This window comes from Apodemus sylvaticus, chromosome 12, assembly GCF_947179515.1.
Source record: "Apodemus sylvaticus chromosome 12, mApoSyl1.1, whole genome shotgun sequence".
Classification (NCBI taxonomy): Eukaryota; Metazoa; Chordata; class Mammalia; order Rodentia; family Muridae; genus Apodemus; species Apodemus sylvaticus.
Window position 1 is genome coordinate 59,001,529 of NC_067483.1, and position 27,428 is coordinate 59,028,956.

The 27,428-nt window shown below is 45.6% G+C and overlaps 1 protein-coding gene across 1 annotated transcript in view; it reads left to right on the forward strand.

Moving 5' to 3' along the window:
• The window catches only part of Niban1 (niban apoptosis regulator 1), a 153,080-nt gene that overhangs the window by 100,535 nt on the left and 25,117 nt on the right, over positions 1-27,428 (forward strand). The window contains exons 6-8 of the mRNA XM_052200216.1: positions 19,660-19,775; positions 25,359-25,463; positions 25,771-25,933. Of these exons, the coding sequence (XP_052056176.1) occupies positions 19,660-19,775; positions 25,359-25,463; positions 25,771-25,933 (384 nt within the window). The remainder of the gene's footprint in view (positions 1-19,659; positions 19,776-25,358; positions 25,464-25,770; positions 25,934-27,428) is intronic.

Sequence of the window (27,428 nt, forward strand, 5' to 3'; positions counted from 1 at the left end):
TTTCAGACATTTATTGTGTGCAGTATATGCCAGGCATAGTTATGGGCCAATGCCAGCAATGAAAATAAACCATAAATACAAATACAAATGATTAACTTAAATAAATGTAATAAACACTGTGAAAAGCAATCGACTAAGGGAGTCCAGGCATGCTGGGCTTGGAGGAGTGAGGGCCCTGGAGAAATGTAGAGTAAATTGCATTAAATATGCAAACTTAACTAGGGAGAACTGTGCCCAGCCCAGAACTTAAATGTGGAGATGTAGGAGACTGTGTTACTAAGTAAAATTTTATTTTATTTTATGTGTATGAGTTTTGCCTGCAGGTATGACAGTGCATTGTGTGCATGCCTGGTGCCCACAGAGGCCAGAAGAGGGTGTCAGGTCCCCTGGAACTGGAGTTATGGACAGTTGTGAGCCACCATGTAGGTACTGAGGGATGTACCAGGGTCCTCTGGAAGAGCAGTCAGTGCCCTTGACCATTGTCCCTGACTAATCTTAATAGTCTCCCCGAGGCTCCAGTTTAATACTGCAGTCAGATTGGCTTCCCCCTCTGACCTCTTCATAGTGGGGCCAAAACTCCACCATGTGAGCCTCGGGGACTAACCCATAACATCCAGTTTGAGAGAGGAGTCCTGGGAAGACATGGTGATTTCCCAAGGACACATCTGTCTGCCTTCAAGACTGTCCACACGTGGAGCCTAAGCCGTGCAGGGTACAGTGAGGGAAACTGCTGGGTACCGAGAGCCCACGCGCTAGCATGGGAAATACACAGGAGTGAAACAAGGTCTTCCAAATGACTTCCACTTGATTAGTTTTGATCTGTAAACCCACACTATTTAATACACAGCGGTTTTTACCATTATCAGTAACGATAACAAGCTCAGAATAATTTCTATGCTATCACAGTCATTTAATAAGTCAACACTGCTGTGTTGTAGCGTAATTGAGGAGACATTAAGAGCACATTCTAGTTCTGTGATTCCACTGTGTCTTCTTTAATCACAAAAATACTGTCAGGAACTGTGAATACACAAGAGGCATTCACTAGTTTACACACTCCTATAAGAACACACTTACACAGGGAGCAGATTACACAGTCTCATTTAGTCAAACCTTTGGCCCATCCTGCAGGAACAGAATTTCTTTTCTTTTCTTTTTTTTTCTTTTCTTTTTTTTTTTTTTGACTCTTTCTCTGTTTTCTCAAAAGGGGAATCTGATTAGTGGACCAACTGTTTATATAGTTCCATGGGATATAATTAAATCATGTAACTCAAAAGTTTTAGCCATTACTGGCAATGGGTTCCAGAGGCGCCTACATTTATCAACCTCTGACTGTTTGTCTGGTTGGCAGAGGGTAGGGATTGGGTGAACAGGTTGTTACTATACATAAAGCAGGTTGTTGTAAGGCTTGTGTCCTGTTTGGAAATTGATTTCATCTCTTGTGTCCATTGGTAGTTAGCAGTTTTCTACCACACAGAGCAGCACTATTATGATTCGGCATTGGTAGAGAGCCCTCAGAGTCCTCACTGTGCCTCAGCACGGTCTGTGAGAGAGAACCCTGAAGGTCTCAAACTTGAGCCAATCTTAATTTACATATACTTTTTACAAGTCATTTTCTTTTTTTTTTAATTTAATTTTTTTAATGTATTCACTTTACATCCCACTCACTGCCCCCCTTCCGATCACCCCTACCACAGTCTTTCCCCCCATCCACCTCCCCTCCTCCTCTGAGCAGGTTTGCCCCGCTCCTCCCGCCCTCCCCATCTCCACAACCTGTCACTTCAAGTCTCTGCGACATTAGGTGCTTCCTTTCCCACTGAGGCCATGCAGGGCAGCCCAGCTAGAAGAACACACCCACAGACGGACAACAGCTTCGGGATAGCTCCTGTTTTTGGGACCCACATGAAAACCAAGCTGTACATCTGCTCCATATGTGCAGAGAGGCCTAGGTCCGGCCCGTGTGTGTTCTTTGGTTGGTGGTTCTGTCTCTGAGAGCCCCCCCAAGGGTCCAGGAGAGTTGACTCTGTTGGTCTTCCTGAGGAGCTTCTGTCCCCTTCAAGGCCTGTAATCCTTCCTCCTACTCCAAAGGAGTCCCCAAGCTCCATCACTGTTTGACTGTGGGTGTCTGCTCCTGTCTGAGTCAGCTGCTGGGTGGAGCCTCTCAGAGGACATGTTCCTCCTGTCTGTATGGTTCAGTATCCACAAGTCTGATGACGTTTGGGTGACATGAGGCAGGAGAATGGCGGTCCCCCTATGTGGTTCAGGAGTCTGATGAAAGTAGAGGAAAGTGGAGGTCCCCATGGGATAGCCTCATTTTATTTCTTGTTTATGAGGTGAGCTGTGCTCTGTGTGTGATGATGAATCCTTTGTTGGTGTAGAATAGATGCATTTTCCCAGTTTGAGGGGTGAGGGGGTCAGGTGTCAAGCCAAAGTATCTCCGTGTAACAGCCCTGGCCGTCCTGGAACTCCCTTAGTAGACCAGACTGACCTTAAACGCAGAGTCTACTTAACTCTGCCTCCCAGAGAGCTGGGATTAAAGGCATGCATCACCATACCCACCCAGGATCCATTTTTTAAAATGATACTTCAGCTTCACCAGGTGTACAGTGGTCATGTGTTCTTTCGGGCTCTGTCCCCACTGTGTTAAACAACTACTCTTAAACCCTAAGTTCCACCACACTGGGTACTGAGCACATGAATTGTCTAGACTGAGGTAATCTGTATGAGTGAAAGTTACATCAGATCCCAGAGGCTTAGCACTAAAGGAGGCAGGGAGACGTTCCTACAATAATACCTGTACAGTTCGCCATACTGTCTATGGTGAAATGCTCATGAAACAAGTAAGGTTAATTTTCTTCATGACTTTGGTTTATTCTGGCAAGGAGATTGGGCCAGAGCAGCTCATATCCTAACACGGGGAAGCCATGAGAGAGCCCACTAGGGCATGTCCTCCCTGTCCCTTTCTGTTCTTTTGTTCCACGTGGGACCCAGGTCTATGGGATGAGCGCTGCTCACAGTTAGGGTAGGCCTTTCCCCTTTAATTAATCCTGTGGAGAAGCATCCTCACAGATACACAGAGAAGTACACTTATGGACATTTACTAATGTCCCAGGCTCTTTTCAAGTCAATCAAGGTGACAATTAAGATTCAACACAGTGGGGCTGGAGAGATGACACAGAGGTTGGGAGTACTGTCTGCTCCTATAGAGAACCCATCTAGACAATGGCTCCTGGGCATCCTAACTCCAATTCAGGGGATTTCATGTCCTCTTCTGACCTCAACAGGCATCAGGCACAAACATGGTACTCATACATGCATGCTAGCAAGACTCCTCCCCTCACAAAATTAAATCAATCGAAATCAGCTAATTAAGTTATGCATTATTTACTGGTTATATACTTTAGATATTTGTAAGTGCAATGTGTTATTAAAATGAACTTTTACCTGTTTTATTTTTTGATGTGGCTATTAATAAATCTAAAATGGAATATATAGTTTCAATAATCTATCAAATGATGGGATGCTAGAATCTCTTTGTTTTCCCATTTTCCCTGTTATTCCCTACAGAACGTCTTTAAAACAAAGTATTATTTTCTGTAGCTTGGAGGAGTGCATGTGTATGTATATGTATGTATGCATACATGTATGTGTGTGTACATGTGTATATGTGTGTGTATGTGTGCATGTGTGTATGTGTATGTCTGTGTACATATGCTTATGTGTATGTGTGTATACATGTGTGCATGGGCATGTATATCCATGTGTATATGTCTGGACATGTATGTGTGTGTATGTATGTATGTGTGTGTGTACACATGTGTCTGTGTGTGTACAAGGATGAGAGGTGGGGAAAGCTGCACAGGGAGTAAAAGGACAAAGGAGAAGAAGCAACTTGTTTGGGCACTGGGCTAAGAGGCCACCTAACTGTCACTTTAAGTCAAGAACAAAGAATAGCTAAGCCCAAATCTGCTTCCCATAGGGAAGATTTGCTCTGTTTGAAAGTAAATGGGGCCAGTGGAGCACAGAATCAGCAGCATTCAAATGCAGACTCACAACAGAGACACACCCACACCCCACACACCCACACACACCCGCGCACACACACACAGTGCTCTAGCGTAGACCCAAGCAGGAAGCCCTAAGAATTATTATCACCCCCTTTCCTTAGTTATCATGGATGATCAAAGATTGCCCTGCATTATGGCTGATAGTCTTGATTTGGACAAATTGCTTATAAATATATTTGGTTCTGTAGCATTTTATTAGTGAGAAAACTGGCTGAAAGAGCCTTATAGTTTAATGGCCTTGGTTACATGTAAACAGATGTGATAGTTTTCTTTTCTGGAGAACTGAATGATTTTATAAATTTCAATGTTCTGCATAGATGCTAAATGACTTCTATTAGGTAGTCTGGGTTTTTTTTGGGGGGGAGGGTTTGGGGTTTTTTTTTGTTTGTTTGTTTTTGCAAAGGAAAAAAGGGGGTGTCACATTTAAGCACCCAAGCCCATGTGACTAAGTTAAGGATTTAATGCTCTGTGTGTCAGTTCTATTATAACCTTGTCATAGAGCACAAAGTGTCAAACTGTAGTATTTTTGCTATTTTATGAGCTGGGTTAATTAGATTGCCCATTTGATGAGCTCAGGAAAGGAAATAGCATGAGCTGCCGTTCAGGGAAGGGCAGGGGAAATCAGAGGGCAGGGATCATACACACTGCCCAGCGGAAGCAGGACAGAAGACGCTGCTGTCATTTAGTGCGTTCTAATGGCTACCCTGGTGACTTCCTTTAGTCCAGAGACAGATGGGCTTGGAGTGTGTGCAAGAAGGGAAGGAAAGAAAAGCAAGACATGGCCTTGACTCTAGAACTTTCTGTCTGACAATATGCAAACTGTCACGGAAATCACTAATGCCGCTCCAGCATAGCCCTGGTGTGGACAGAACAACATGGCTTCTGCCCCTGGGACAGGGCCAGCGGGCAGGCCTGGGCCGCCATGAGTGTCCATGGCTGCTGTGGGCATAAGGCCTGTTTGTAGAATAGTATATGTATTTTACATTCCTCCTTCAAGGAATGTCCTCCCTGTTAGCGTTAATGACTTCATGATGATCAGAGATAGCAGGAGTCTGGTGGCAAAGGCATGGCTAATGTCTGACCAAAATGGTAAACACTGGAACCTTCAGGACAGTCCTTAAGGCTGTAGAAGAGAACTCTTAAAGACTTGAATGTGAAAGTATATAATTTCTTGATGATATAAAAAATAGGATGCAATATGAAATTATATGAGGGGCTTCATGAAATCTAAAGGAACAAAGGCAGCTGCATTAATGAGGCAGCTTGTTAGAAAGATACAAGGGCAGGCAGATTCCTGAGTTCAAGATCAGCCTGGGACACAGCGAGTCTAGGCCCAGGTGTGGTAAATGACTGGATTGATATGTAAAATAAAAGACTGGGGGTTTGATCTGCAGAAGATGAGCTATCCAGAGAATTTTTTAGGATAGCAAGAGAGAAGTGCTTGGAGAACTGTCTCAAGCAGAGGCTAGCAAGAGAAAGCGGTTTGGAGAGAGAGCTGTCTGTAGGTCTCCAGAGAAAACAGATCAGAGAGAAAGCAGGCTGGAAAGCTGTTTCTAGCGGGGCACAGGCCGCCAGCTGTTTGTTTCACCGGTCCCCAAAACCCCTTCTCTCAGAACCCCCTCCAAGCTGAGGCTGGTCCTTGGCACACTAACTATATGGCAAACTAATTATTCTTGAAGAGGCTTAGTCAGTCTCTTACTTGAAATTAGACACATAGAAGCAAATAACACACCTGAAGCCCCACCGTAGGTGTGGCCATCACAGCTGCCTTATAAATGAAGGTTACCCTAAGGATCGTGTAGTGATGACGACATACACGCCCATCCAGTCTTATCACGGATGATGTCTCTGCGGTGACGTTGTTCCCTTCTGATGCCTGAGCATGTGTTCTCTCACCTGCTCAGCTCAGGTGAGAAGCTGATGACAATCATACTTTGGTAGACGTTTGTAAGCAGCCCAGAAGTTCTACATGATGATGCGGTTTGGTCTTTGTTCAAGAAGATCTCAGCCCTGGAAGGAGGCGGTGGGGCCTTCTGGGTGAACCCCACTAGCAGTCTAAGGAGACAAGACAAGAAAGACCTTTTTAGGTAACTACTCCTGGGAGGACTAAGGGGAGAGCTGGGCGCAAGCTCTGCCTGCCTCCCAGGGAGAGAAAACCGGTTCCTCTGTATAATATTTCACTTACGAATAGTTACTGCTTCTTGGCTCCTGGGCACAGCCCCTGCCTGTGGGGACTCTGCAATACCAGGCTGTGAGCTGGCAACTGGTGGTGTTCATAGGAGCTCTCTGAGATCCTAAGGGGCAAAATACCATGGGGCTACTTTGACTCTGGAGATGTAAAAATAGCTCATGGTCATGCAGGTAACTACATGTATGTATGGTATGAGTATACATGTGTATCACCACCACCACCATCATCATCATTGTGATTTCATTGAGACAGGATCTCAGTCTACTCGTAATGACCTAGAACTCACCAGCTTCTTGTTCCTAGGTGTCTTCTGGCCTCAGCCTCCTGTGGGTGCCTAACGTTTTAATTTTTTTTTTTAATCAGCATGCATCTTTCAAAGGACAGTTAGTACACTTTATAACTGTTAACCCTGAAATACAAAATTCCCCATAGTTCTTTTCATATCTGATTTTCTTCCAGTCACTGTCCATTTTACACTGCTAAATCGGGATGGGAATGTAATTTTATAATTTTTGCAATTAAAATGATCCTAGACTACTTTTCCATGACCTTCCTGGCTCAGGGATCATCATATTCCAGTCAGGAATTATATCTCTGTTAAGCTGGTTATTCAAGAAGATATCTATGGCCTTTTCTGAAATTAACTTAAGGGGCTTAAAGGTTTTTACGAGTCACGGGTCAAGCCCAGGTCTAAGCTGCGTCCAGAGACTGCTTGGTGGGGCAGCACATGTGAGTACAGAGCCTCAGCCCTCGGAAACCCCAGCAGAAAAATCCTCGCCAAGTGGCTTTTGGCTTAAAGCAGTTATGAAAATCAGTGTACTGTGTGGGGTCGGTTAACCCAGAAATGAAACACGCCTCTGTTGGCAGAAGCACTCCTTGTCATGGGTCAGGAATGTAGACACTGTTTTTGTTGGTTTAGGATCACTGGGGCCCCCATTGTTGTGAAATGACCTGGTCCCTAAGAATTTGAGACCTAAATAGTTTTTTGTCTCTCCAAATCTAAGGAGGACACCATGAAATTAGCCCCCATTCTCACGCCCCCCGGTCAGGGCAGGTGATGGGTTTCCAGGCTCTGGGAGCCTTGCGTCTCTTTTCCATAGGAGGAAAGGAGGGTAGGGTTCAATTGAAATTTTTAGGTCTTTGAGAGAGAGTTATAAACAAGGAAAGGGAAATGAATTACTGTAGATAAGCTAGACCAGTTAGAAGTTTCAAGCAGCGTTAGGTCCATTTTGCAGTTGAGCCTTCTATCATACTAATACTTTGTTGTCTGCCTATTATTTTTATTCTCACTTGATGTCCTGATAGAATGAGTTACTTATTGCTATGACCCTGGGCAATGATATAATTTTTTCTTTTTTGCTTTTCGACTTTTCCCATTTTTATTTTTATTTTTTTACCCAGAATGATTACATCTGGCTTGCCTGCCTCTTGAGATGGCTATGGGAATCAAATGAGATGCTGAAAACTGTAAAATCTGTTCTGTTCAAGGGGCTCGCAGCTATTAATCATTGGTAATGACGGTGCTTGGAGTACTGCCAGATAGAGCCAGATAGCGTTGGCAAGCCTGCGCTGGGCCCTGTGGCAGTGTCGGGCTAGGAGTTGATGAAGGGATGCCAATTTGTGCCAGCGATTTGTTCTCTGAAGTTGACCTGGTCCGCTCACCATCCTGCCAGCTTCTGCTGGTGGAAAGTGTGATCCCCTATCTCTGGGGGATGACTGTAGTGTCCTGCGTATACATGGGGCAGGGGTAGGGGGGCTGACAATAGAATTAGCAGGGAGGAATCTCTCTGTCCTCTGCGCTTTCCTGACACATCACACTAGTTTGTAAGCAGTCATTTCCATGAACCAGAAAAAGTTCTAATAAGAGTGTGGACCAATCTATAACCAGAAGAGCATCTTCCTTCTTTATTTAGAAGCATAGGCAGGCATCAGATCTTGTGCAGGTTGTGTGGGGAAGGCTGGCCTGTGGGGAGTTAGCCAGGCCCCCTCCAGTGTCACAGGAAGGAGCATGACTTAGTTTCTGTGGTTGAGCTGAACAGCAACCCGAGTGTGTGCGTTACCACATCTGCCTGAAAATCATTTGACAGTGGACATTTTAGTCTCACCCTTTAATAGGGAACAGAATGATTTTCATTTGATATGCTAATGTTTGGAGGCATTGCTTCTCTGAAAATGTTTCCTCAGTATCTCCAGGTGGAGTCATTAGAGCCTTGAGTGTCAGTTTTGAACTTACGACCTTGGGACAGAAACCTGCTCAAACAGCCATCTTTGTCCCATAGAAAGCTATTGATTCTGTCATTACCCGCTTGGCCTTCCTCTGTCAGGGTAATCAAGTCCCACAGTGTGATAAAGGACCCCTAGCCATGGATAGCCTTTCAATGCCTCTCCCTCCAGACCACAGAGAATTCTGTGGTAGTCAGAAACAGGGAGCTAATGACAGCAACCATGGTTTTCGATGAGGCTGGACATGGGTCATTTTTATTTTTTAAGGCTTTGAAAGAAAAAGTTAAAGCAAAGGAAACTGAGATTATTTATCCCGGAGAAGAGAAGGCTGTCTCATAGAGGCTAGTGACCACATGTCTGCTGCACTCGCAAACATGGAAAATGAAAGTAATCAGGGTTCTATCCAAGAATTTATGTCCAGTCTGTGGCTGCTTCTGGAAAGAATGTGGAAGGGTGCTTATGGGTTTAGAATGGTGTCTTTTGACCATTCCCAAGTGGCTACCCATTTTTCCATATATTCTCAGATAAATCTCATCCTTGTACCATTTTGTAAAAATCTACTCTTGGTTCTCTGAGAATTTTACATCATGCACCCCATCCCACACATCTACTCCTGCCTTACCACCTAACCCCCACTCTTGCAATCCACTCCCCAAAGAGAAAAAAATATCTAGTTTTGAAAGCTTCAGTGTGTCACAGTGTCCCACAGTACACCCTTGTGTCCACACTTCTTTGCTTACAAATGTTTATTGCAATGAGTCATTGTTTTAGCTCAAGGCCTTTGGATTCTGCTACTCGATCAATAGTGAAACCTCACTGGGACTCCTCTCAGATCCCCTGTTGGTGCTGTAGGTCATGGAGACCCTGTAGACCACGGAGACCCTGTGGTTTTGGATTGTAGGACCAGCCCCTTCACGCTGCGCCTCTACCTCAGCATAGCAGAGGTCACCAAGCAGTTGGTCTGTGGAAATCTCTCTACCCCTGACTCTATTTTGTCTTGCTCTCTCCCTTTCCTTGTCTCCTCACCATGCAACCAATTGTAAATTTGCAGCAGGTTCTAGTATTACTCTTGCCATATCTTTCCAGTCTTGGAGGATTATTCTATTTTTGACAGCCCAAGAAGTCAGGATTTGTTTTATAAATGGTGAATGCATTCCAAAATGAGTGACACTTTCCTTAAATTTCCTCAGATTTAACACATCCACAGGTTACCATTCAAATTCCTGATAACCCTGTGGACAATCATAGTCTGGAGGTCTTTGTTGGACATTAACTGGATAGACTAAAGTTTGTTTTTCAATAACCTTTGGTTGGCTTTCTCTAATTTTATTTTCTGTCCCTACCTGGGTATTTTCCTTAATTGAAATTTTACATTCCTCCCTTACGGTCTGTGTCCACGCTTCATATCTCTCCTTTTGTCGCTCTTCCTGTTCCTTGAGTTCCTGTATCCTCCGTTCAAGGTTCTGCCTCCATATTTTGATTTTTTTCTTTATATTGCAATGCTGACAGTCTGCTGTCCAGTAAGTGGCTAGGCCAGCTGTCCCGCTCTCCTGCCCTCTGGCTAGCTCACCCAGGTGAAGTACAGGGCTCTCTCTCCCATTTGCTTCAGCATGTGAGGGGTGGGGCCAGCTCTCCTGTTCTCTTGAAGGGAGAGGCTCTCTCCCTTGTCCACACCACTGCACAGCCAACAAGAGGCAGGGCCGGCTTCCCATGTTCACAGCCTCCTGCCAGCTCACGTACAACTCCTCAACCGGAGCGAGCTGCACTGTGCTTCCTGGGTGATGTGTGGGACACGCTCTCCTAAGTGCTGCAGCTGGCCAGGCCTTCTGCTCTCACAGCCCCGTGGCCAACTTTCCCATGATTCCCTGGTAAGAGGCAGGCCAGTTCTGCACAGCCCTCAGATATCAACGTGTCCCCAAGCGGCAGCCCAGGCCAGGGATGTCCACCTGGCCTTTGGTGGCAACAGCCCCCCTGCTGCTGCAGGGCCATGGTGGCAGCACAGGCCGGGACTTCACTCCGGTCCCAGATGGCATCACAGACTACTCACCTCAAGCTGTTCCTCACTACCCTCAAGTCTCCAGCTCCGCCTCTCTTCATGGTGCCCACATCCTTCCGCTGCTTTCTCATTTCTCCACCACTAACTTGCCCCTCTTAGTGATGTTTGGGGCCTCTGGGTGTCTGGAGTCGTCTCAGGAGTGCCATGTGCTACCTGTACAGTATGGCACGGAGCAGGGGTCATCTCAGACTGGTGGTCATCTCAGGCTAACTCCCTGTCTGGGCCCTCTCATGCCAGATTGGTGGTCACCTGGGCTTTCTCCTAGTCCACGTCTGATGGCTTCAGCTTGGGCTTGCACCATGTCTGGGTTATGTGACCCCATGTGGGCTTGTCTGTCTTCAGTTCCTTCCTGCCTGGACCCTGCGATGGCAGATGGGCTTTGTCTCATCTACGGCTTACTCCCTGTGCTGGAGCCAGCCCCTGTACTGTTATTTATTATTATTATTATTAATCATCATCATCATTATTATTATTGGTTTTTCGAGACAGGGTTTCTCTGTATAATCCTGGCTGTCCTGGATCTCACTCTGTAGACCAGGCTGGCCTCGAACTCAAAAATCCACCTGCCTCTGCCTCCTAAGTGCTGGGATTACAGGCGTGTGCCACCACCGCCCGGCCACCTGTACAATTTTTAAGCATTGTTTTGGTAACTACAAGTTTTCATGTGGATGCGCAGCCAACAAAAAGGACAGTTCGTAACCTGTTGGAGGGGAACAAGGTCACCAAGACCTTAAAGACTCAACCAGCCACTTCTCTGTGTCTGGTTCTTCTGTGTGCCCCCTGACCCCCTATATGTCTGTAAACCACTGGGACAGATCACCCTGGCTCCAATCCCAGACATGCTGGACGACAACCAGAAATTATTAACCACTGTACTTCGGATGCGTGAGACTCACAGCCCCAGTGCTGCCGCAGAATGCTTCTCCAAGTGTGTCCTGTGCCTGCAGCCTGAGCACCACCCAAAGCCTAATAGATATGTAAACTCTTAGCCCCATCTCAGGACCACCAAGTCAGGCCTGTGGGAGGGGAATGCTGGGTAATCTACTGACTAAGTCACCTAGGAGTCATGGGCACACACCTGTGGGCCCCTGGGATAGGTGTGTGCCCATGACTCCTAGGTGACTTAGTCAGTAGATCTCTTCTGTAGCTCTTGAAAATAGTAAGGGACAGACTCATCAAGGCAGTCTCATCATTTTTTGTCTGTAACCATGAGATTTCAGATTAGAAGGTATCGGATGAGATTTAATCTAATACTCTCTCTAAACCATTCTAATCCCTCTCTTCCCCCAATCCCCGTCCTTTGATCGTTTGATAAGTCCTGCACTCTAGGGTTTGAGGAGGCCAATGATTAATATAAATAGCAGCTTTTATCTTCTTAAAGCTTACTGGATACAGGGGAAGCATGCCTGATATGCTCATACTAGCTATAAATGGTGACTGCTATGCTGGGTAGACTGTGATTTTCTAAAGGGATCTGAGTGAGTCCTCTACAAAGTAACTAAGCCACAGCAGGATGTTGACGCTAGGACCCGAATCTACCTGGAGCGAGGCCAAAGCTCTTCTTATTGCAAATCTTCACACTCACAAGGATCCCTTTCCTCTGGATTTCTCTCTCCAAGGCTGTGAGATTTTTGCATTGGTTTAATCCAACTCAGAATTATTCTGCCCTTTCTCCCTTCATTTAAAATTATTTGCAACCTATTCGGTGCTCTGATGAGAGATCATAGAGAATGATAAGCTAGTGGAGCAAATCTCAGGCTCCACCTCTGGCTTTGCTCTAGCCTGCACATCTAAAAACCCAAGCTCACTTGCTTTGTGGATGACGTGTTAGACCTGTGACTCACACTGATCTCACGGATACAGAGAAACCCAGGCTCGGGGACAGTCTTCAAGCTTAGTACTTTACAATGTACTTACCTTCCGTGGCAGAATACTGTGCACCGGAGGATAAGATTCCATCTTCGTGTAGAGTGTTGAAATGTGCACATATATACAAGGTGCCACAAACATAAAAGAAGTTAAAGATTAGGATTTCACAAAAAGAATTTATTGATCAGTCTTTTGTTTCCAACCAACAGTGTACAGGGCACGTACCACACGATTTTGTAGTTGTGTTTTTGGAGTAAGTTCTAAATTCATTTTTCTGTATTACATTATATTTTAGATTCAGATTCTGTAACCTAGTAAACTGCGGAGACCTGGAAGTTAAAATTTTTCTCCATTTTGTCTTTAATTCCTCGGGGCTTAGTGCAGTTTGTGGTATGTTAATAGGTAAATAAGATTTGATATTTGATGTATTGTGACAATGTGTATGTTTTCCAGGGAATTGGCAATGCGTTTAGGTTTAGGAACTCTATAGATTTCCCTCCATGATGTCAGTAACCTCAGCTCTCTAACAAATACCCATCATTTATTTTAATGGGTTTTTCTGGGTCCATTTGCATTATCAGCCAACCTGAACTTCATCAGTGTGTCTGTCAAAGTCACACAAGCCGTTGCTAAGTGCCTTGCTAAGGCACAGGACGTCTTCAACAGCCTTCTAATCAGCCAATCTAATGTTTATCTGAAAGAAATGAGGTCAGTCTGCCCCACTTCTTCTAAAGACCACCATTTCCTTTTCTCTGTTGACAGTCTTTTAGTTTTTATTGACAAGTCATAAGGTCTCATTGCTCATCTATGTGGTTTTCTTCTGTGTGGTTAAAACTTTTTACAAAAAAATTTTCCCCACTAGACTTTTTTTTGTCACATTTTTAGAAATAGTCTATCTCTTCTGAGGAGGTTGTTATGTTTTTGTATTCTCACCTAGAGCAACCGACACTGGACTTCTGAACTCACTCTCTCTCTCTCTCTCTCTCTCTCTGTGTGTGTGTGTGTGTGTGTGTGTATGTGTGTCCTTGGCATTTTCATGTTCATCTTCTATGCCTGTTATGTCCGTGTCCACCAACTAGCACACAAAAGATGAAAATAATAGGTTTATATTTTAGTCTAATGGTTTTCTAAGATGTGTTTCAGAGATGTCTTAGTAATGTAGCAGTTTCCTCTCCATAGCTGAAGTTAGACCCTATAATGTAGAACGAATCCCTATTTAGTCTGGCCATAGGTAGTTTTTAAGAAAAATATACTCACTGCCATTTTATTAGTGTGGGCACCAGCCATTATTAATTCTAGTTACATTTATTTAGCCTTAATTTTAGTAATATAAGTTCATGTTCTGTTTAGACCTTGACTGGACAGTTCTGAGATGAAGAGTTTAGGCTCAGTAATACCTGCCATCTAGCCAAAGTCCTGAACTCCATGATGCTAAAGCTCGCAATGAAACACCCCTAGAAGACAACTTCAAACATTAAACTGCAAAACGTGCACACACATGCACACACACACACATTACACACATGCACGCACAAATATATCTTTTGAATATAATATTTTATAATTTAATTTTAGTTTTTTACTTATTCGCTTTGCATCCCGCTCACAGCCCCCCTCCTGGTCATCCCGCCCACAATCCTTCCCATCTCCTCCCTCCCCTTCTCCTCTGAGCCTGTGGTGGGGATCCCGTGTATCTCCCACCCCCAACATGCCACTTCAAGTCTCTGTGAGGCTTCCTCTCCCACTGAGGCTAGACAAGGCAGCCCAGCCTAGTAGAACATATCTTACATACAGGCAACAGCTTTTGGGATAGACCCTGCTCCAGTTGATTAGTTTTTATAAAGTAGTTTTGAAACATTAAACCATAAAGTGTTAGAAAAGGATCTGGAAGTAACTGGGTCTTGCTTGGCCATAATCTATCCCTGAAGCTCTGTTCCTAATCTTTTGCAATATGGAGATTTTATGAAATGGTTTTTAATTCATGGTAGTGACTCAATATCTTGGTCATCTTTACCGCATGCCTTCTCTTCCTTGTTATAGATTAGACACTAGAACAAGCATCCTCGCTGGCTTGCCTGGGAGAGTGCTGTGCACTGGAACTGGGGAAGGTTTAGAAGGGTCTGTGGTAAGGAACCACAGAAGCCTGGGGAGTAACGCTGTTATATAACTTGCCCAAATCTCTCTGCAGATCAGCTGACAGGGCCTGGGGTAGGATGCCCATAAAACAGAATTACAAGGTGGCTTCTAAACCTAGATCTGGCACAGAAGCCAGAATCACAGCATACACTGAGTCCACAGGCCTGGGAGCTCTGGGGTTTTGGTTAGGTCAGGCATGTTATAAATCTGTGCAAATGGAAAAAAACAAAAAATGATGTCTCTCTGGCCAGCCCCCTGAATAACTGTCCCCGAGAGGCCTAGGAAAGCAAAGCTTCCCTTGCAAAATCCGTAATCATCTCTCTCAAATATGAGTTTTCCATGCAGCTGTGCCGATGGGGATCTAGGGAGAGACGGAGGAGAGCAGAGCATTCCTAGACATTTCCTGGCCCTGGGGATAGAGTGTTGAATGAATAGCTACAATGTGTCTCCCACATGTCTGCTAAAATGCTTATAGTTCCCAGGGTTTGTCTGTGCCCTGGACTTTATGAACGTTTTACCAGCGAATTGGATAGAAACAAAGAAGGCAAATTTAGCAATTTTTCTGGTTCTTGGGTGAAAGACGGTATGGGGCAGAGTTACAGTTTTTAAATGGTTTTTGTCCGGTGAGGCTGACCACAGTGAGTCGTCATTGAATACGGATAAGCTTTACAGGCTGACCTGATATCAGAAGTAGAAGTGCAAGTTAGGAGTCGCTTAGGTTGGCAAGCGTCTCGTATGAAAAGAAGCTTATGGATTTGATTGGATTTCAAGAAAGGCGTGAGTCATCCGGATGCTGTGGCCACATTAAAGAAGAAACCAGAAAGGGGCAGAGAGTGTCCCGTGTTTTGTGGTGAGTGCTAGAACGAAGTGCGTGGTGCATTAGGATACATCACTGGGGAGAAAAAACAAAGAAGGTGAAAGTGGAAGGATCCAAAGGGTAAATTAATTGTTTAAGGAGGAGTTAAGGGAAAGTTAGTCCACTTTGTGGGCACCTGGGAATTAGCCTAACCATTTAGAAGAGGAGTAAGGACAACTAATTTACTCTAAGAGAAAGTGGATGGTGTGTGTGTGTGTGTGTGTGTGTAAACATAGTGGCTCGAAAGAAGGGTAAACACTTAAGTTTTCAAGTAATTAGAGCAGTTCAGGAGTGAAAGAACCATTTCATTATGTTCTGAACTTTCCATCGCTAGATCTGCTTGAGCCGAGGCCAACAGAGCAATGCTCAGGCCTTCTGAAGGTTCTCAGCACTGAACAAGCGCTCACGGTCAGTGATCATCACTCCGGATTCTCATAGTCCATGATTTGAATAACCATAACCGTGAAGGCCAAGGCCACGCAGGACACGCCCCTTGGCTCTGACTCTGGCCAGCTGTGTGACCTTCAGCTAAGGCATTAACATTTTTTTTTTTTTGCCCCAGTTTCTTCATCTGGCTTTAACAAATGCCTCAGTTGCTTCCCTGCACATCTGGTCCCTTGTAGAGTCTTTAAGTTAGAACACGTGGGAAAAGGAAATTCTGGCCTGCGTGCTACCTGCGGTCCGTCTTCCTGCGGAGGGAGAGCTTCGTGGGAGAGCAGGAAGGTCCTGAAAGCCATGAAACTAAAAACCCTCAGTTTGCTTATTGGCTGGAGAAAGGGGAGTCATGAAGCTGCAGCGTGCTCCCTTGAGGACTCCCAACCGGATGCTGATCAAGTAACTGGCAATCTGCTTTTCCTCAATCACCTGTACTGAGTTCAGCTCTGCCTCTGGACGCAACCAAGGAGGGACAGAGGTTGGGGGTCCCTCTGCACAGCTCTGCTCTGTCTTTGGCGCCCTCCATTCTGTGTTTGCTTACTGAGCTAGCAATGGCCTTTTGAGTTTTGCTTATGATTACCAGAACAGACACTCACAGAGAAACTTACCCTGCGGCACCTTTCTTCTCCAAGTCTTTTTTTTTTTCTTTCCTTCCTAAATCAATTTGTTTAATTAGCTTATAAGCTGAAAATCTAACAACAAATTGGCAACATAGATCTGTCTCCCACTAGCCAAGAGGGGAATTTAAGATTTCATTTGTCCTAATGGTAAAAGCTCTCTCTGTCTCTGGATTCCAGACTGTGGAATTCTTCTCTGGGCACCTGGTTCCTTATCCCTTTCTTCTCTGCCTGAGGTGAGGCTCTTCATCCCTGCACTATCGCACTATCTATCGCATGCTCACTTCCTGACACCCTTCTTTGACTTTTATCAAGCTAGTATCATTTTCTCCAAATCCGCTTTCTTTCCATCTCCCCTCTCCCACCCCCATTATCTTTAGCAGTACACTTATCCGTATACACGTCAGTTTGTTTTGACATAGACATAGAAGGCAGTGGACAGGATCTAAACTCTCTCCTCCAGTTCCTGAGCTCAGCTGGGGAAGAAGAGAAGCAGTGCTGCTCTCACTGAGGAACTGAGCCCTTCGCTCCTTGGCTGGCAGCTCTGGCCATCCCCACCCGTCCACATCCACAGTCACATTTTCTCCCATCTCTGTTTCCGTGGATTGGAAATGAAAACAGCTGTTAAAAATAAGAGTGCATGAGTCATCTGGAATCTCCACGTGGTAATTACAGTTTCCATCTCTCCCTGTCCAGTCCTTCCCAGTGTGCTGAGCCCCATATCGCAATCCCTCTGTGGGGAGAGCAATTTTTCTAAGGACAACCTTAATTTTCATTTTCTAATCTTCTGAGGTTAAACACTGAGTGGGTTGCCAAGCCAAGAAAAATAACAAGAAAGAAGATACTTCAATTTGAAAACTCGATCTGTGGGACGGCCATTTTTCTAGTTTTCCATTTTGAGCAAATCTCTGTGTCGATGTTGATGAGAGGCTAGTTCGTCTGTAATTTTGAAGGTGCCCTAGGATTGCTTCATGGTGCTCTCACTGTGAAGAACGTTCAGCTCTTGTAGATGCTGTGCCCTGAGCTGTGCCTGGTGCTTTAGTAAACCTCAAAGGAGGTAATCCTTGATCTAGCTGATTGTCACCTGCCGAGGTGGACTGATTCTCTTAAATTACACCCAGTCCCCACAACAACCATTTAACCTTGACTGAGTAATTCTGCTGGTATAAAGCTATGATGCCACCTCTCCCCACAGTGACCCTGCTGCCTGCCTTCTAATAGCGCCTAAACATGCAGGTTATAAACTATATGTAGATTATAGTTTCTAGCAAGAGAGCTATGCGCCCTATTGTAGGAGAGGCTTGCTGTTTATCCCTCTTCATTTCCCTTTTCTAAGAATGGATTCCTTTACAATTTGATTGTGTGTGTGTGTGTGTGTGTGTGTGTGTGTGTGTGTGCTGGGCATGAAACTTAACACATTTAGGCCCAATGCATGCTAAATGCACTCTCTACCACACTGAGCTGTACTCTAAGAAGTTCCTGGTTAGATTTTCTTAAATCATTTTGATTACATTTATTGGTCTATTTATTGTATGGATATGTGTGAATGTGTATGTGCCATGGCGTCGGTCAGAGGACAGCTTGCAGGAGTTGGTTCTTTCTTTCAACTGTGCAAGCTCCAGGGATTGAACTCAGGTTATCAAGCTTGGCTGGGAAGACCTTTACCCTCTAAGCCAGTGATTCACCTCTGTGGCTCGAGACCCCTTCTGCAAACCTCTGTCGTCAAACATAATGAACCTTACAGTTTATAACAGTGGCAAAATCACAGTTGCAAAATGAAGTAGCAACAAAACTGATTTTATGGTTGGGGCTTTACCGGAACATGAACTGCAGTGAAGGCTCACAGCATTAGGAAGGTTGAGAACTACAGCTCTCTAAACCATCTTGCTGCTCCAAGATTATTTTTGAGTTCATTTTCCACATCAAAACCTCTATAATTCTATTATCATTTCTTCCTCGAGAACTAGTTTTAGCTGGAGGGATGACTCACACCCGTAATTCTAACACCCTGGAGGCTGGGGCAGGATTGTGAGTTCTATGCCAGCCTGCACTAGGTAGTCAGTGTGCTGGGCTACAGAGGGAGGCCCTCGGCAAACCTGAAGCCAAAGAAGGCCACAGGCTAGTTTTATGTGTTGGGAAGGAAAACACAAAATGTTCTGGAGGTTTTGTTTTTTTTTTTTTTGTTTTAGTTTGGTTTTGGGTTTGGGGTGTTTTGGGGAGGTAGTGGGAGTTCAAGGCAGGGTCTCTCTGTATAACAGTCCTGGCTGTTCTGGAACTTGCTTTGTAAGTCAGGTTGGCCTGGAACTCACAGAGATCTGCCTGCCTCTACCTCCTAAGTGCTGGGATTAAAGATGTGTGCCACCACCACCAGGCAGGAAGACACATTCTGTGACTTTTGGAATTCTAGGCAGGTTACTCAGACCCAGCTGTCTTCTGGGCAGCCATTCCTTGCTGATGATGTATTATCTCAGATGCAGGGACAAACTCATCAGCGTAGGATGTGGAGTCAGACGCCTGCCCAGTTCTCTGCGGGACCCTCCACTCGCTATCTGTGTGACCTCGGGCAGTTAATTCTGCTTTCTCTGCCTTCTCGGCCTCATCTGTCAGATGAGGTGATAACAATACTTTCCCCTGGGATTTTTATCCATCTCAATGAAATGGGTGATGTGCTTAAATGAACGGTATCTTGCTAGGTGCCAGCTGTTACCATTTTCATATGCATAAATTAGCAGATTATGTAGACAGAATATAATTTTGACAGAGGGGGCTGACTTCAGCTCACAAAGAAACTGGACTTTAGTGATGCTCAGATGCATCACAACAGATGATTCATAGGAGAGGCTTCTTATTGGTGACATGAAGTCACTGGATGCCCAGGGACAGCATTTGAGGCGAGGCAGGGAAGGAGAAACAGGGAGGTGTAGGGGAAGAAGGTAGGGGGCAGGTAATGGTGGTCCTCACGACTTTGCTCAGTAAGCGATGAAATTATCAGCTTGGAGGGAGAGTGAGCACTCTGGTAGATAGACACTTACAGATGATCCCTACTGGCCTGCCTGCCTAAGTCCTGTGTTCTCCTGCTTTGTGCTTTGTAATAGAGGATGTTACTTATTGTAATAGAGTGTTACTTCTTGGTCCATCATACTTGAAGAACCACAGAAGAATGCAAAGTAACATCTGACTTTAGGAAATGCCCCTTTTCTTTCTTTTAGATTACATGAAGCAGACAACATTTGAAGCCCAAGCCTTTTTAGAAGCTGTGCAGTTCTTCCGGCAGGAGAAGGGTCACTACGGCTCCTGGGAAATGATTTCTGGAGATGAAGTCCAGGTATTGGGGGGTTCAGAGCTATGGGCTCCTTTCTATCTGTGTGGTAGGGGATCAGGCCATCTAATGAAAGTTGCAGGAATAGAAGGTGTGTGCTTTCCAGGGTGTTTCCCTGAGCTGTCTAAATGCACCTAGTCAGTGAGCTGTGCAGACCTTACACAAAGGCCACCAGACGTGGCCTTCAGTAGGGCAGCCCACAGTGCTTCTGTTAGGTCACTAAATCTGTAAAAGCAGAAGTTTACTAACAATGCTGAGAGTGCTTTTGTTGTTTTGGAGTATGAGCCAAAGGCTTCTTCTGTGTTGAGTGTGTCTTTACACGTCCACACATGTATTTGTATAGTCCCAACCCGAGAACACTTTAGAATTTCAAACAATTCCTAGTGTCTGATATTTTGCAGAAGTGTATCCATTTAAAACTTTGAGAAGTTGAAACATTTACAGGACTTTATACACCAAAGAAAACCCAAAGCACAAGAGATGGAAGCCAACTGTCTGGCCTAGCAAATAGACAAGGCATTTAATAGTTAACAGACATTTAATACAGAGACCCGCATTAAAATGTTCTCGTGTGGTATTTTGAAATGTTCAAACCCTAAGTGTATCTTGGCAGTCTTACAGAGTGGGAAGGGCAGACTGTACGAGGGACCTGGGAGGACAGAGCAGCGAAGTGCGGTGGGCATTCAGTAACGTTATTTCATCTTCCGGGCAGGCCACTCGCTTCATATTTTCCTTCACTTGAAATCTTTATTTTTTAATTTATTTTTATTTTATATGTATTGGCGTTTTGCCTGCATGTGTGCCTATGTGTCTGTGTTGTTATATCCTCCGGAGCAATTCAACAATTGTGTGCTGCACTGTGGGTGCTGGGAATTGAACTCCCAGTCCTCTTGAAGAACAGCCAGTGCTCTTAACCACTGAGCCATCTCTCCGGTCCCTCACTTAGAATTGTATGTCAGTTCATATTTCTTTACACTGAGAACAAGAATTTAGTAGAACTTTTGTGGGGTTTCGTGTTTCTGTGTGTGTATGTGTGTGTGTGTGTTTGTGTTTCCTTCTACTTTTTCCTTTGGGTTAACATATGCTAAGTGCCACATAACGTGTAGAGGAGCTGGATGGCTCTTTTAATATTGTTCTCTTAGTAGTAATGACTCACACTGTGTGGCAAGCCTTTGTGGTGATGGTTATTTTAGGCAGAGGTCCAGGCAGAGCAGTGGGTCTCAGATTAACTTTCCTGGCAGGCTGTTAAGGTGAAAATATCTGGATGCTTGGTAAAAGCGTCAACATATTTTCTACCTGTCAGTATGAGCTACAAGCACTATCAAATGAACTCATGAGAAAAAAAAAATAATCTGCAAAACTGTCAAGCAGCTGCAGGTACGAGGTGTATTTATTTGCCTTTAAATTAGCCAGGTCAGTGAGGACAGCTCACACTTCCTGCATTACTTGGTTCTAAGACCAGAAAACGTCCCATGATCGAGGTCTTGTCTATTCCTTCTAGACTGGTCTTCGTTCAAAATATCTTGAATGTGACCCTCTAAATAGACACACACACTTACAGCGCTTCCGTAACTTGGGGGTGGGGTGGGGGGTCCCCGGGGCCAAGGGTCCAGTCAGACATGGGGTCTGCCTTCAGGAGGGGCATGCGTCCTCAGCCTTACCCCTTCTTATAGCTTCTAGCCTGGTGTGCCCTTGGGGCATGGTGGTGTGACCTCAGTGAGTATGCTCCGTTGTTTTGGGTTTTGTTGTTGTTTTGGGGGCCAGGGTCTCAGCGTGTAGCTCAGGCTAGCCTTAATGTCTTGGCTTGTAGTTGAGACAAGCCTCAAGCTCCTGCCCTAACTTCCTCAGCTTCTTTAGTCATCTATAGGGCATGTAGTACCAAACCCTGCCTGGTTTATTCATTTTGATCAATCTGATGACACCTTTGGTTTCTTATATGTATGTATGAGGAAATTTTTGCTCCACTTCCCAGCAGTTAAAATTTCCCACCAACGCCGGGCAGTGGTGGCGCACGCCTTTAATCCCAGCACTTGGGAGGCAGAAGCAGGCAGATTTCTGAGTACGAGGCCAGCCTGGTCTACAGAGTGAGTTCCAGGACAGCCAGGGCTACACAGAGAAACCCTGTCTCAAAAAAAAAACAAATTAAAAAAAAATCCTACCACTCCTCACCTTTTTAAAATACAAAATTATAAAACTTATGTTTGAGGTTCCTTATGGTAAAGCTTAGTGAATCCTGTTTTATGGGAGGTTCAGAGAGCCTTCATTATTTTATTTATTTATTTATTTATTTGATTAGCTAATTTCCCCAAAAAGCTCACAGGCTTCTATCTTTCTTATGGCGAGCTGGCCATGGCGGGTCATGCCACAGTGGTCAGGTAAGGGACAAAGTGGTGTCAGGATGGGAGGAAGCTGAATTTAGAGGCTGAGGAAGGTGGTGTTGGCATGAGATGGCTTGGTACCCCAGGCTCTGCCAGCCTCGGGCCTCTTCCCACCCCACCCCCCTTGGAGCCTCTCTTCCCTCTCTTTCTTTCCTTCCCAGACATATTTTCTTTTCAAGTTCCCAAGCTGTAAAATAGAAGCAAATTTCTTGGAACATCATGTGGGAAAGTGCAGAGGCGAACTGCAGGCCCACCCAGATGGAATGCTGCTTTTCTTTGGCCTATGCATATGACATTTGGATCTTCTCACATCTATTCACACTCACGCTCAAAACCAATCTGGTCTCCGCAGAAGGACAAACGAGAACTGTGATTCTTGAATTCGGGGCTTTTCAACTTGGACAGCATTTCCCATTTATTTTGCTTTCGTCTCCTTCCATCTTAGCTTTCTCTCCTCATGCCATACTTGGTAAGTCTTGGGCATAGGTTCCAACTGGAACTCACTCGCCTGGACAGGAGTGACCTGGAGCCCATTAATTGCTCATTGAATCAAATGGCTTGAACCTACTGATTTCCAATGTTTGCATATTCAGGTTTCTTATAAGATCATCTCTCACTGTCCACAGAGAGTGACTCAAAAAGGAAACACAAACCCATCAGCATGAGTTTTCAAGGCCTGTGAAGTCCTGCCTCTGTCAACTTCATCACTTGAGGTAGACCCACATTGCAGCAGATAGGAGCCCTTGAGGCTGCACCGAGCCTAGCAGCTCCTTTCCCAGGAGTCCAGGGGACCGGGGCATCAGCCTGCGGTCCTTTCCAGCCTCATAGCTGTTCAGTCCAGCTAGAGCATCACACCCCACCATAATGGAGCCCTGGAGAAAGGCCAAGGCCAGTGAGCTTATGAGGGTTTCCACAGACCTGTGGCTGACCAGTGAGCTCAGAGAGAACTTCCTTATTGCCCAAAGTGTAATTTCAACTTTTATGAGGAGGAGGAGGTCAGCTGTTTTGGATAATATTACTTCAGCTTCACAGACCAAATGTCTTTAGTGAAGGTCTGCTCTGCTGCCTGCTGACATTCTCCACAGTGCCCTTGCCTTGCAGTCTGAAGCCTGCTGCTGGGATCCTGAGAAGGCTCCAGGTTACGTGAATCAGAGCAGCAGAGCTGCCACACATCAGGGCTTCGAGCAGGGAAGGAAGGGGGGGGGCGTTATGAGTGGACCTGTGGACCTCTGCTCAGACGCAAGGGACCATGAGCAGGGATCAGCTCCAGGGACCTGGTCCATGGTCCAGTACACAGAGTTTTAGGATAGATTTGGCAGCATTCCTACAGAGTACTCTGGAAGCTTTCGACGTCCCCTTATGTCTGATTAGCCCACACGTGTCACATTGATTCATAGTATTTGGTGCTAATTTATCTTCATATTGTTTGCCTAGCAGGATCCAGGTTTCTTAATGATATTTTTCATAGACAGTCAGGATATTCCTGCCAGCGCATGGGTAATTGACAACCCATTGTCAGTTACCTTCCTTCTTCAGTGCAGGAGAAAGCTGCTGTAAAACACAGTATTGTCTTCATTCCATCAACAGGGAATGTTTAGAGTAAGGGCTGACACTTCACAGTTGGCATGCTACTGAAGACATTTTCCCCAGCCGACTTTGGCTCTCAGGAAGCAATGGGGCAAAGGCAGAATTATCCATCGGATGATCTGTAGCTGAGAAAAGGAGCCACTCGCTCTCTTAAGGGACTCTTCACAGCATTGCTGGACCGTTGGCATACCAGTGGCCAGCTTGGGGGGGAGGGTTCAGGTTCTAACAGCTCTCTGGGTTTAATGACATTAAATACAGAAAACAGTGAGGAACGAGAACAGAAGACATAATTTTAGCTTTTTAAAAACAATACCATAGGCCTTACCCCAGGTGGCTGTGTATCCCTGGAAGGAAGCCCTCCCAGGAGCCAAGAGATAGTCCTTCTAAAGTATAAGGCAAAAATAGCTCTCCCGCAGCAATCCGGCCTGGGAGATGTTGATCAATGACATATGTCCCTCCCCTTTAAAACACAATGAAACAATGAAATGTTCTGTTGCTTAACAACGTAAGCGTAAAAACACATAACACGGTTTTGTCTTGGTTGTGTTTGGCTTTTGAGACAGGATCTCACCATGTACCTCACACTGACTGGCGCGTGCTCAGTCCCTCTGATTCAACCTCTTAAGTACTGGGGCGATAGGCAGATACAACCTCATCCAGCAAAATTGTGCATTTTTATAAAACTTTAAACAGAGAGTAATATTTCAAAGTAGGCAGTTATAGTCTTTCTTCCCCCTCCTTCCCCTCCCTCCCCCTCCTTCCCCCTTCCCTCCCTCCCTCCCTCCCCCTCTCCCTCTCTCCCTCCTCGATGCATCAACACCTTCAGCTTTCTGTGCCTGCTTGGTTCTGTCATCCTTGCTTCCTGTCCTTCCCAGCACCTCCTTGGCCCTTTTCTCTTCCCTCCTTACAGGGCCCCTGTTAGGCTTGGTATCCTCCGAGAAGGTTTAGCTAAGCACCCTGAACCGCTTCTTTGGGCTTTATCTCCCATAACGTGCCCTCCAGCCCCTTCTCTTGGGCACAGTAGCAATGATGGAGGACACCGTGCTGGGGCCATACACTGCGGGCTTGGAGGGCTCTGAGAGTTCCCTTCACCTCTGCACTTCATTCCTCCATTCTGTCTGTAAACATCAGGGGGTGAAAGGCATGCTTGGGAATTCTAGGAGTGAGGGGCTTGAGAAAGAATGGTGGTCCTACGACCCAGACCAGGTTCAAGCCATCATGTCCAAACGTTGATGCTCCTGTTTAAGGGTGCCTTCCTTATCTGCTACTGAAGGCCCCCTCTCATTCGAAACACGAGGGGACTTGTTAGTATGAACAGGAAGAACTTGAATCTGAGGAAATCATTCTTGCCGCTGGGTAAGAGCAATAAAGTCGGCAGACACGTCTGTTCCCCGTGAATATTGAAGAATATTTAGCTCTGAGATTGTGAACAATGATTTTATATGGTTATCATATGCACAGGCATGAGTTGCATCCCCAGCATCAGCATCAAGGTCTCTCATTCCTCATCCCCTCACCCCTGCCTACTTCAGAGCCTGTATAGCCCAGGACAGGGATGCTGTCGTGAGACCTCAAGCTGTCCGTCATCCGCTGATGCCCTGCCGGTGTCTCCTTTACTCTGCAGGTCCTGAGTAAGCTGGTGATGGAGGAGCTGCTGCCGACCCTCCAGACTGACCTGCTGCCTAAACTGAAGGGGAAGAAGAATGACAGGAAGAGGGCGTGGTTCGGGGTAAGTTACAATGCTGCTTTGCAACTGTGTGTCAAAATGGATGTTCTCATCTCTTTACTTTTTTCTTTCTTACTTTTCTTGGGGGTAGGCATTCGGTGTTTTAAAATAATTCCTTTCCTTCCTAGGTAAAAAAAGTGTCAGCTTTGAACCTGCTCAATCTCTCTGGCATAAGAACTAATCTAAACAGAGTTGTACTTGAGATTTGAGCATGTGCTCAGTTTTGTTTATGTTAGAGTCTGTGGTGGGCTGGCCTCCCTCCCTTCCACAGCTCCTTTAGTCACAGCTGACGCACTGTTCTGCCTTTCAGCTCCTGGAGGAAGCCTACAATCTAGTTCAGCACCAAGTGTCAGAGGGATTAAGTGCCTTGAAGGAGGAGTGCAGGGCTCTGACAAAGGACCTGGAAGGGACCATCCGCTCAGACATGGATCAGATTGTCAACTCAAAGAACTTCCTAACTGGGAAGATCCGAGGTTGGTGGAGTGACCCCCTTTCTGCTCCCAATAAATACGCTGTCCACTGAGAGATCCAAACACAGAGAGTGTGCCAACCGAGCCTCTGTATCCGTGGGTCTCGGGTCTGTGGATTCAACCAACCACACGTCAAAGTGCCCAAGGGGGAAAACATTTGCAATGATCAAGTGCAGACTTCTCTGTTATTCCCTAAGCAATACAGTTATGGCTACTATGTGCCATCTATATTGTATTTAGTATTATAAGTAAACTCTTTAATGCCTTAAGCTATAGGGGAGATATAGTTGGGTGTGCACTGGTTCTATTAAAAGACTGTATCATTTGATAGCAGTAATTTTGTTTTGTTTTTGTTTTTGTTTTTCAAGGCAGGGTTTCTCTGGGTAGCCCTGGCTGTCCTGTAACTCACTCTGTAGACCAGGCTGGCCTTCAACTCAGAAATCCACCTACCTCTGCCTCCCAAGTGCTGGAATTAAAGGCGTTCGCCACCACTGCCCCGGCGATAGCAGTAATTTTAGTGTCTCAGGATTTTGGCCTCCTCTGGGGTGGGATTGAGGCGAATCTCAGAACCAATTGCCCTCAGATAGTATATCCAGCTTCAGAGGAGAATTAAGCTGAGGGAATTGAGGGGAGACCACAGTGGCAGCAGGAGCATGCTGTAGTATTATTAAGGCCTTCCTTTTACTCCGGAGGCTTTGTAGCCTCCAGGGGAAAGGGAACCTCGCTTCCTGCCTTGCGATGTGCCTGTGAACTGTGATGAGGAATGAGATTTCTTTGATAGAAAGCCTTCAGTTTTGGCTTAGGCTCAGTAAATCTGTATTTGTAGCAACAAGTTGATGTCCACATTAGCCAGTCAGGTGGGCTTGAGGTGGTCTCTCCCTTCTAGTAGCCTTAGGCCCCTAATCTGAAGTTGGAATGGCTGACGAAAGTGTGGTTGGCAAACTGCAGTCCTCAAGCTGGATCTGGTCCCGCTGGATTTTGTAGATGGCGTCGTTTTGACCACAGCCATTCATGAGTTCGCATTCATTCATGAGGTTGCAGTCTAAGCTGCTTTGTAGTCCCATGTTAGAACTGAGGTGTTGGAACCTTAAGGACTACATAGCCACAGATATTTACTGTCCTGCCCTTGACCGAAAGTGGCTGGCCAATCCCGACATAGCAGCCTTAGGTATCCTGGAGGGGTCTATGGGATACTTTGGCTGCCTGTTCTAAGTCTTGTACCCGATGCATGGAGCACTCCTAATGTTGCCACGGAGGAAGGGCATGCTAGCTCTTCAGTGGTTATTTCTCAGAAGTATGTCTGGATAGCTCAGGTGAATACTCACACATTGGACGATTTGCTAAGTGTGCTCTGAGCTAGTGGTGGGGCTTGGGGCCCTGTGCTCCTGAGAAGGCCACCTCTCTAACGGGGGCTGTCTGCCTGGCAGATTATCTTCTGCGATTCACACCTTCTTCATACTACAGCCCAACATGCTTCAGAGATCTTAGGATGGGCCCC